This window comes from Lycium ferocissimum, chromosome 10 (genome assembly GCF_029784015.1).
Source record: "Lycium ferocissimum isolate CSIRO_LF1 chromosome 10, AGI_CSIRO_Lferr_CH_V1, whole genome shotgun sequence".
Classification (NCBI taxonomy): Eukaryota; Viridiplantae; Streptophyta; class Magnoliopsida; order Solanales; family Solanaceae; genus Lycium; species Lycium ferocissimum.
Genome location: NC_081351.1, coordinates 40,730,837 through 40,742,549, shown reverse-complemented (window position 1 = coordinate 40,742,549; position 11,713 = coordinate 40,730,837). Strand labels below are relative to the sequence as shown.

The following is an 11,713-nucleotide window of genomic DNA, read 5'->3' as shown; positions in this document are numbered from 1 at the left end:
TTTCTTTGGAGTCATTTCCTATGCAATATAAAGTACTCCCTCCGGATCATAAAAAGAGTTCACTTAGCTCTTTTTTTCTTGAATAAAAAAAAATTCACTTAGCAAATCAAGAAAGAATTAATCTTATTTTTTCATATTTGCTCCTATTAAGTGTTATATGATCAAATCTTAATGCCTATTTAATTAGGGGTAATTTAATTAAATTACCTATTTTTATCTAAAAGTTAATATTTTTATAAGGGGTGTGTAAATGACTAAATAAATTTTTTTTTGATTCGGAGAGAGTACTTAAAAATATTAAAATTAAAAGCCCCAGAGCAGTGTGACGACCACGCGGCTATTTCTTGGAAAATCCCGAGATGCCCCTTATAGTCTGATAAATCATAGACAAAAATAAAATAAAAAATACAAGTGGATAACTTTAGATGGATATAAATTTGACCCCTGTTCTTGATGTCTTTGTACCATTTAGCTAACCAATCTTTCTACAAACTAAGAGACAGCAACTAGCCATGGTGTCTAATAGTCTTGCAAGTTTTCTACTTGTTCTTTTTGTTTCTTCTTCCTTGATCTTCACAGAAGCTCAGAGGCCTGCTTTAGTGAAGGGTCTTTCATGGTCATTTTATCAGTCAAGCTGCCCTCAGCTTGAATCCATTATTAGGAAAAGGCTTGAAAAGCAGATCAAGGATGATGTTGGCCAAGCTGCTGGTTTACTTCGCCTTCATTTCCACGATTGCTTTGTTCAGGTAAATTTTTTTTTTTTTTTTAACACAGTATACTAAAGTACAATTCTTAGAACTTGTGATCTTAAATATGTAATGATATTTTTACAGCTAAAGAACATAGAACATGTATGTTAAGAGTACAATAACATCTATGTTTTAGTCCAAACAATTTGAGGCTTGTTATATGAATCTCCACTTTGTTATTCATGAGAAATATAAATAATTAGGAATTGACAAGTTTTATGTTGACCGCCACCTTGCCGCAACCCTCCTCTTTTCTCAGGACTTGGGACTGGCAATATGAGGCGAAGTTGTCCGTTAAGAATAAATAAGAAATTTAAAAATTAGAGACTTTTGTAAATATAAAAATGTCAAATTTTCTGTTTCAGACTTAAAATATTTGATGGATATGTAATGCAGGGATGTGATAGTTCAGTGTTGCTAGATGGATCAGCAGGAGGGCCAAGTGAGCAGACTGCAATTCCAAATTTGACTCTAAGAAAGAAGTCATTCAAGATCATTGATGATCTTAGGAAAAGGATCCAAGCTGAATGTGGCCAAGTTGTGTCTTGCTCTGATATTACTGCCATTGCAGCTAGGGACTCCGTCGTCTTGGTAAGACCAAAAGTGCTACAATATATATAATTTACTTTACAAATTAATTCTTTTTTTCTTTTGTGTTATGATTTAGTGAACTTTCCCTTTTGATACCAAAACTACTCCATATATTTTGATAGATCATTAATATAAAGTTCAACTAGATACAGAAGAAAGGACTTTAAGACTGGACCATGATGGGAAAATCTCATCAATTTTAAAGACTGTGAAGGCATTATGAACGAGTAGTTGATTTATGTCCATTACTTTTCAAAGCACTTAGGCCCCACCCGCGTGACTTGTGAGGTGTTCAAATTTAAACTCAGTTAAAAATCTGTCACTTTCCCGGTCTGTTTCTTTCTTATCTAGAAACAAGTAAAATATATAGATTTATAATTTTAGAAAAAGGACAAATTTTCTTTCATCCGCTTTGGCAGAAAATTATTTCTACCATCATCATATAGGCGCTAATGCATGTTGTAACTTTTCTTTTACCACATTCTTCAAGTCGTTTGAAACGAAAAAAAGAATCAAACTACGATATTTCAAATTCGTTTATAGATTTAAGATTTTCAACAAAAAACATTATTCTCTCTGTTCACTTTTACTTATCCACTTTTGACTTTGCACGCTCCTTAAGAATTAATAAATAAAGTATGTATTTTATTATAATAATTATATTAATTGGTATATAGTCTCAATAATAGTCTCATTGGACTTGGAGAATAATTTGAAAATGAATAATTAATGTTAAGTGTAAAATAAGAAAAAAAAGTTTATCTTTCCTGATATGTTAAAGTGGACAAGTAAAACTGAAAATTTATTTTTAGTATACTGGACAAGTAAAAGTGAACGGAGGGAGTATTCACTCTTAGATGACTTGATGATACAAAATATATTTATACTGTCAACATGTATACATTAAACGCATTTTTATTTACTTATATGAGCTTATTATGGTAATTCAGACTGGTGGCCCCAACTACGATGTACCCTTGGGAAGAAAGGATGGACTTAACTTCGCAACAGAACAAGCGACCATAGACAACCTCGTCGCACCCTTTGCCAACACCACAGTCGTCCTCGATCGCCTCAGAGCCAAAGGCCTCGACGCCACTGATGCTGTCGCCTTGTCCGGCGCCCACACCATCGGAATCAGCCATTGCACTTCCTTCACCGACCGTCTCTACCCTAACCAAGACTCCACCATGGACAAAACATTTGCCAACAACCTAAAACGCAGTTGCCCCACAGCTGACTCGAACAACACGGTTAACATGGACATTCGGAGCCCTAATGTGTTCGACAACAAGTACTACGTTGATCTCATGAATAGGCAAGGGCTTTTTACGTCCGACCAAGATTTGTATACGGATAGAAGGACTCGAGGAATTGTTACGAGCTTTGCTGTGAACCAATCATTGTTTTATGAGAAGTTTGTGATTGGTATGATCAAGATGGGACAGTTGAATGTGTTGACTGGTGGACAAGGTGAGATTAGGAATAGGTGTGATAGGAAGAACAAGAATAAGAAGGTTGACATTGCTACTGTTGTTGAAGAGTTGGAGGAAACTTTCTCTGCTTTGTTTTAAGTTTTATCTTTTGTTTCTCTCTTTTTGTTGTTGTAATAATAACGAGTGTCTTAGCTTAGCATAATAATAATAGCCTTTTGTTTTGTGGTGTAATGAAAGGAGATATGTTTTGGATCTCCTTATTGTTCCTTCTAGAAGAGTTTTTTATAGCTCCATGATATCAACAAATTGTGTTAGTGTATTCTCTCCCTTCTCTTTTATTTGCTGAGGTTGCATGTTGCAGTATTTTTACAAAACATTAATCATGTAAATATGTTTTTAAATTAGCCTTATTTCTGATATTTTGAATTTTTAAATTTGATTACCAGTACACCAAATAAATTGGAAAATAATTACTTAATAATAAGGTAACTAACAATAGGGTATAGAGCAGTGGCGGATTCAGAATTTTCATCCAGAGTGTTCGGAAATCGCTGAGCTAGCCTTTTTCATATTGTTGAGGGTGTTCAAAACATATATATCTACATAAACTCAGAAAATTTACCCTATATATACATTAAATCTTTTTGCCGAACCCTATCTTTAAATCCGTCCTTGGTATATTAAGATGAGACATTTAGTTCGGTTATCAAGCTGAAAAAATTGGCCATATAATATTTAATTTTTTCTTGATTTTCAAAAGTAAACAAGTACAAAGAAAAATTTATTTCTAGCATATTGGGATAAGTGAATCGGAACGGAAAATGTACTCACTTTTACTATAAGTAGGAACCATCACATGCAGTGGCGTATGCATAATTTTTTATAAACGATGTCACCACATAAATGAAAGTGCCAATTTTTTAGAATTTTAAAATTGCCAGGTTTAAGGCTATGAGTCAAGATATTTTTTACCGAAAAGGTTGTTAAGCTTCTAAATAACTAGTAGCTCTTTTAGAATTTTAAATGAAAGTGTTAAAAAAAAAAAAAAAAAAAAAAAAAGATTGAGGCTTTTTTATTTTGACTAACAGCTTTGTACCCAAGTAGCGTCCTTTTAATTTTGTACTGTTATTTTCGTTCCATTTGTACAGGGTTGTGATGGATAAGTACCATTAGATGGTTCAGCAAGTGGACCAAGCTTGACTTTAAGCAACAGGCTTTTAGGATAATCGAAGACCTTCGCCGTCGTGTCCAACGGGACTGCAGCAGGGTTGTCTCTTGTGCCGATATTACTGCCATTGCTGCTAGCGACTTTGTTTTCTTAGTAAGTTCATATTTGTGATAAGACTTATGAGTACGTGTTAACTAGAATATTTGTGGGCACAGAGTTGTTTTATCCAAAATGTGTTTGAGCTAATGAATAATAAAACTTCCATTATTACTATATTTAATCTTAGGCCTCATTTATTTATGCTTAACATTTTAATTATTGAGATTTCAGTTACTAAGGGATTTAATTTTTTAGGTGTGAATTTTAATCATTCAGCTATTAATTATTATGTACGTTTGTTATTATTTTTAGTTTTACAATTATTTAATGGATTTGAATACATACGTTTGATTAAGACATATAATAAAGTTTATACCATATCCATTCAAGAATTTATGGAAAGATGGCGTCTCATCACTACTTCATCCATTTTTTCCGCTAAGCTCCACAACCACCGCGCGTTGCCCACATAATCAACTAACACTACCATCGCCATTGATGTCCACAATTGTCAACTTTTACCACCCACAACCAGCAGCACCGCCAAAATCACCACAACACCATCATTTGCCACCATTTATAGTCAACACCACAATTATTACTATTACCATTAACCACAATTATATATCGCCAACAACTGCTATTCGTCACCACCATTAGCTATTACTATCATCCACCATAATTATCCAACGTCACCACTAAGTACCACCACCCACCATCACCATTAATCCTTATTATTAACCACCATCACCACTATAATACCCACAACCACCACCATCAGCCAAAACAGCCACCAACTACTGCCCTAGTCTACACCTACAAACATAGTCGTTAACCGGCCACCTCCATCCACCATATAAAAAAACCATCGTTAGCCGGCCACCACCACCATCCACCATATAATTTTTTTAAGAATATTTTATTAATATAGTCTTAGTGATTTATTTCAATTTTATATTATTAATTTTAAAATAAAGATAAATTTTATGCATTCAGATTTTGTGAAAACAACGATCTTAGTTATTTAGTATTCAGATCTTAATATATTATTTTAATATTTAAATGTATATTTAGATTCGGACATTTTAAATATATACATCTTAATTGCCAGATGTGTATGCACAGATTCATACGTCTTAATCTTAATAAAAAATAAATGGAAACTTAATAAACGGAACAGTTCTTCCATACCAACTTACTTGTCCGGCGCTGCTAATGGCATAACAATAGGTATACCATAGTTTTAGCCTAACCAATCCTCTCATATTGTGGATGCTCTAATTGTAACAGGAGAAACTATATTTTGGAATATTCCTTTTGTATATACATATAAGTCATTGAACAACGATCTTTTAGGCGTAAAATCGTTTAAATTTACCTCAGATTTGTAACTATTTACTTTTCCTGTTTTTACTGTTTTATGAAATGCCTTTGATTCCGCGCAAAAAAAAAAAAATCCTCTCATATTAGGGTTGGCCGTCGCAGTTCTCCCTTTAACATCACCGGTCAATAGGAAGCGAACTGTCTCACGATGTTCTAAACCCAACTCACGTATCACTCTTTTTCTTTCTAATTAGGATTAGAGATATTATATATACGCTTGCTAGAGATAATTTAGGATTAGACATCCTAAATTAATGTTAGCATTGAATAATCTAAGATTAGGACATTGAGCTATTAAAGTTATAATTTGTTTTCTCATAGACTAGTACATATAAGTTCGTTCCTATTGTTCTTTTATTTATAATGTTACGATATTTTGAAAGTTAAGTGGTTGGAATGTTTGTCCCTTCTCGTACGAGATCATAGTTTAACAACTTAAAAATAATTTTATAATGGGAAAATGTGTAAATATACCTCTTAATTTTGCGAGTTAGAGCAGATATACCACTCGTTGAAAGATGATGCATATATACCTCTTTGTTACATAGATGACACATATATACCTTTACGCTGACGGATTTTTTTTTTTAAAAAAAAAAACATTTTGCTTGTTTTTTAATTAAAGAAATGACACGTGACTTTGATAAAAATAAAATGCCACATAACTTTTAAAAAAATAAGTCTACCCGTTTTTTAGTAGTCTTATTTTTTGAAAGCCATGGTAATTTTTTTTTTTTTGTGGGTCGGGTGTGGTTTGTTTTAAAAAATGGGTAGCCAGACAACCCACTAGAAAAATAATTGTCACGTGGCTTTAAAAAAATGGATAGACTAATTTTTTAAAGCCACGAGAATTTTTTTTAATTAAAAATAAGCTAAGTGATTTTTATAAAAACAAAATCCGTCTGCGAAAAGGATATATTTGCACCATTTGTGTAACGGCAGGGATATATACATACACCACTTTTTTAACGAGGGGTATATCTGCTGTAAATCACAAAGTTAAGGGGTATATTTGCAACTTAAAATACATTTAAATCTGATTTGTTGATTAATATGAAACTTTAGCAAGTGATTAAATGTAATAAAGATTCTTTCTTAACTAAGCAATGTAATTCTCTTACCATAATTGAATCCTTTTTTTGCTATAAATAATGCTATTTAGGGATATGAAATTTTGCTATATCATTCAGTGCTCAATTAACAACAATAAGACAATGTATAGTAGTGAGGTCAGGATGTATGGTAGTGAGGTCGGAAACTTATTGCAGCGACTATTGCAAAGAATGAAGAAGAATTGAAAAAATTGGGTTTGCAGAAAAAACTTAAGAAAATGGAGTCACTCCTAATGGAATGTTGGGAGGATGATAAAGTGCGTCTGAAGAAAAAAGATCGGGTGAATCTTTATAATTTCATAAGCTTGGTAATCAAAGAAGCAGAAAGTGAGATAGCACTTGAAATTGCTGCTCAGAGCTCAACATCAGCAACTGCAGATTAGCGAGCGATCAATAATTTAATAATTTTTTTATTTCTTTAAGATTAGATATCTATTTAATTTATCATCTTTTATAGTCTTAAAGAGATATAATGCTTTTACTTTATATCAAATGAAAAAAATCGTATTTTTATTTTAATTATGTTCATTTTTATTCTCTAATAAATTTCTCTATCTAGTTATTGTGAAAATTGGTGTTTAATTTAAAGGGCATATTAATCTAAATTTCTCATACTTATTTTTTATGAAAGATTTATACGTAAAATTTCATAGGACTTAAATATGTCAATTATCTAGTAACTAAAGGTGACTAGCTAATAATTATTGCATTTGTCATCTATTAATAAACTATTAAATCGTTTCTATGAAAAGAATTTGAAGTTGCATATGTTAATCCAGTGCTAATAATAATCTTAATTTTTATTAAAAGTCGGCATATTTAGAAATTACAACTTTTGTAGGTATTAATAAAATGTTTATCTTATCTGTTTATCTAGCGTTAAAATAGTAACGTAATTTGTAAGATGATTAAGGTGAATCTAGTAAACTTTGCATCCTTGAAATCAATGGGTAAAACATTTCTAAAAGTTTGTTAAAATCGTCTTATGACACGACAGTATTCAAGGAACATTCATTGTGACTTTTCAAAAATTAAGTTGTTTCAAAAAATGCATATCTTAGGAAAATTATAAAGTTGTTTCAAGAATGTTTTTCCTCCAAAATTGCTTAAATCTGACACTATTTAGGTTAGGGCTATTGAAAAGTCGGAATAATAAGATATATGAAAAATAAATATTGTTAGAAAATTGTTAAATACCGTGGATCACAATAATATATCTCTATTAATTTTCAAATCTAGTGCTACCCCACCATTCAATTATAAACAATGTTACATGTTAATAGAAAATTTTATAATACTATTATTATGGGTAATTATGGCCTTTTTCAACACACATCTTGAAGATATAAATGTTGATAGGGAAAGAATGCTTTTTTCAATCATCAATCGCTACATTGAGCTCTCAACTGTTGAGCTTCAAGCAAATTTACTTTGCTTTTCTTTTTCTACTTCCTTTCTTGGCATTTCTTAAAAATTACAGAAATTCACAAAATCTTTATTCATTATATGTATTCATCATCCTCCAAATGTGCATCTATGATTGGTTTCAACTCCTTGATTTTGTTTTCCAAATTCGTTTTTTCACTTCTTTTATTATTGAATACATGGATGGGAATGAATTTGCTGATCTCATCACTATTCATTACCTTGTTATTACATGCTAGTGGGCAGTTGCCCGTGCATAACACGGGCCCAATGTTGCATTTTATGTATTTTTTCAGTAAGTTATTTCAATTATTACCTTGAAGCTAAAATTCAACACAAACTTCTCAAAAAATACATCAATAGCAACACATAAGAGCATTCAGAAATTCTATAGTATGAAAAGCGACTGGTGTTGTGTATAGTTAAATAAAATTGTTTGAGCCGAAAAATGTTGAAGTTATGTGAAATGTAAACTATCATTATTAATGGAAGAAATCTAATTATTATGTGTTAGCGTTGCACGATACTTGGATCCTCTCTTTTCCGATTCTTACTTAAAACTCAGAATGCAAAACATTTTAGTATTGTATAAAATATTTCTTATATTATGTCATTATTTATATCACAAGTATCTAACTATAGTCTAATATGATTATGTTCAATAAGATAGACTTATAGTAGTGGCTTCGATAAGAGAAGTAATAGAAGTATTTTTTAAAATATGAAATTGCATGATTGTGTTTTCTGCCTTCAATTGTTTCCTAGATGTATTTGGCACCAATACCAAAATTAATACTCCCTCTACTTCAACTTGTATGGAATTCTTTCTATAATGGAAGTTCTAATTTTTTTTATTTTTTATTTTTTATTTTTGTATTTTATGCAATTTTCACAACTTATAACAACATAAATTTTGTTAAACTATTTAAGACTTAAACTTTGATGTGATATCAGACAAATTTGTTAATCATTGATATTTACAAATTCAGTAATTATTTCATGTGTTTTCATAAGATGTCAGTAATAGTCATAGTTGTTTTTATGATTTAATTGCAATTTAGTGCAGGCAACCCAAAGAAATTTTATTGGAAGAAAATAATTCAATTAATATTCTCGGCTAAAAAATAAAAGCCACATAAGGTAATTTAACCTAGTTACAAAACCAATTCAAAAGCTACTGATTCTGTTTTGTTGTGTTAATTATATCAATTTTTTGTTAATTTAAAATGTAAAATGTTAAAGGTGAGATACTTGCTTCAGTGATTATCAAAGAGGGAAAAGGTGAAAGAAATACATGATCAGTGAAAGGTATAATATCCGGAGTAAAGTACAAAAGAAATGACCTTTCAATCTCATGCCACGTTGCAGAAAAAGACTGAGATGGCTGATGAATGATGAGATAAGTAAAAGGACAATTTAGTCAAAACAACTTAAATTTTGCACAGCATCTACAGTAAGATTCTTTTGCACCCAACCATGTTATTTCATTTTAGCTGAAATGACCTAAATGCCCCTAAAAAGCCAAACAGGCATGTTGACCTGCTGTGTGCTTATTCCCTCTTATAGTGTAGTAGAATTAGATTTACTAATGCATAATTTTACACCACGCATTTATGGAATTGTAGATAATAAGATAAAGAAGGAACTTATATTACTAGACTAGGTATGTTGTTACTGTTTTTTTTTTTTATATAATTTTTTTTAATTACATAAAGGGTAGGGGAAGGGTAAATGGGGGAGAAAATTACAACGTAGGAATTTGAAATCTCACTTAGTTAATTTTTTATTGCTAAAAATCTCAATATTTAAAATGCTTGTTTATATATCACAAGTTAGTGTCCTTCCAAAATAAAAGGACTATATATATATATACTAGCGGTCTATGCCCGTGCTGCGCACGGGCCCAAACACTTTAGATTATAGTGCATCTATGTGTATATAGTTGTCTTTGAATGGTGATAATATATATATATATATATATATATATATATATATATATATATATATATATATATATATATATATATTATGTTCAAAGCATGATTAATATAACATTGTAGTTTGTCTTTCGTATCTAAAACTTTATTATATTAATGGTTGCTACGAATACAAAATCGGCAAATTTATTAATATTTTTTAAAAGAGAAGACTTGTTTAAAAAGAAACTATTTTCTCTCTTTTGAGATAAAACAATAGCAATATTTAAGTATCAGTTGATACTTTTAATTTTAATTCGATTAATTTAAAAGTGTAAAATACTTATTATTTTTTATCAAATTTTGATTTGGATAATTCTAATTTACATTATTAAATTAATTTTACATGTTTAAAACAAAACAAAGTAGAAATTGATTTTCTATTTAAATGAAGAAATACTATTTTTTAATTTTTGGTAAATATTCTCGGTTTAGTTCATTTTACTTGTCATGTTGTTTTTTGCATGGTTTTTTAAGAAAACGTCGATTAGAATTATAATTTGACTAATTTACGTTATTCATTATTTGATTTCCATTTGATAGATATTTTTCTACGACATTAATCTCTTTTCACATTTATTGGAGTAAGAATAAAAATAAAAAAGTAATTAAATTTTATCTTATTTTAAAATATAAATATTTTAAGTATATTTATTTTAGTAAACATAACAAATAAATGACATGGCGGAATAGCAAATACAACGAGTTTAATAGGCTAGATTAGATCTCGGGCTAATATAAAAAAAAAAGAGAAAGAAAATTGTATGGTTTGATTACCTAACCTTTTGAAGAAAAGCAATTTCATTTGCTCCCACTAATGGATTGATACGCACGTGGCAATGAATCCATCATTATTGACTCAATGAGATACTGTGAAAATTACATGAATATTGTTTGATTTTTTAATATGGGGTGCATTTTTGTTTTTTGACATTATTAATTTGCACTATTTTTATGCACACACACACACATATATATATATATATATATACTATGTTCAAAACACGATTAATATAACATTGTAGTTTGTACTCCATATCTAAAACTTTATTATATTAGTGTTTACGACGAATACAAAGTCTGCACTTTTTTTTTGACATTATTTTTTTTTAATATGGAGTTCACTTTTTTTTTTTTTTATATTGCTTGATTTTGTTAATATAGGGTCATATATATACATATATTATGTTCAAAACACGATTAATATAATATTGTAGTTTGTGCTCTGTATCTAAAACTTTATTATATTAGTGTTTGCTACGAATAAAAAGTCTGCACTTCTTTTTTTTAATATTATATATTTTTTTTTAATATGGGGTTCAATTTTTGAGATACTTTGAAAATTACATGAATATTGTTTGATTTTTTAATACGGGGTGCACTTTTTTTTGGACATTATTAATTTGCACTATTTTTTTAATATTAGTTGTTGTTTAATATATATGGGGCCCACAATTTTTTTAATTAAATAGTGCATTTTTTTTGACATTATTAATTTGTACTTTTTTTTTTGGACATTATTAATATACTGTTTTTATTAATATATATGGGGCCCATAATTTTTTTTATTAAATTGGAACGGATATATATATATATATATATATATATATATATTAGAATTATGGGGCCCACAATTTTTTTAAATATTAGTTGTTGTTTTTAATAATATATATGGGTGGGGCCCATAATTTTTTGTTGGGATATTAAATTGGAAACGGACGATATATATATTAGAATTATGGGGCCCACAATTTTTTTAAATATTAGTTGTTGT

At 29.8% G+C, this 11,713-nt stretch overlaps 1 protein-coding gene across 1 annotated transcript; it reads left to right on the top strand.

Moving 5' to 3' along the window:
• Positions 1 to 389: 389 nt before the first annotated feature.
• On the top strand, positions 390 to 3,092 carry LOC132033865 (peroxidase 12-like). The gene is made up of 3 exons (XM_059423992.1): positions 390 to 746; positions 1,146 to 1,340; positions 2,291 to 3,092. The coding sequence occupies exons 1-3, from the start codon at positions 513 to 515 to the stop codon at positions 2,912 to 2,914; spliced, it is 1,053 nt and encodes a 350-aa protein (XP_059279975.1). The 5' UTR covers positions 390 to 512; the 3' UTR covers positions 2,915 to 3,092.
• The last annotated feature ends 8,621 nt before the right edge of the window (positions 3,093 to 11,713 follow it).

Bases quoted from the DNA above. Each gene is read 5' to 3' on its own strand.
- LOC132033865 (XM_059423992.1), top strand. From the start codon at position 513: ATGGTGTCTAATAGTCTTGCAAGTTTTCTACTTGTTCTTTTTGTTTCT. The intron at 747-1,145 runs GTAAATTTTTTT...TATGTAATGCAG, and splicing joins TCCACGATTGCTTTGTTCAG to GGATGTGATAGTTCAGTGTT. The intron at 1,341-2,290 runs GTAAGACCAAAA...ATGGTAATTCAG, and splicing joins CTAGGGACTCCGTCGTCTTG to ACTGGTGGCCCCAACTACGA.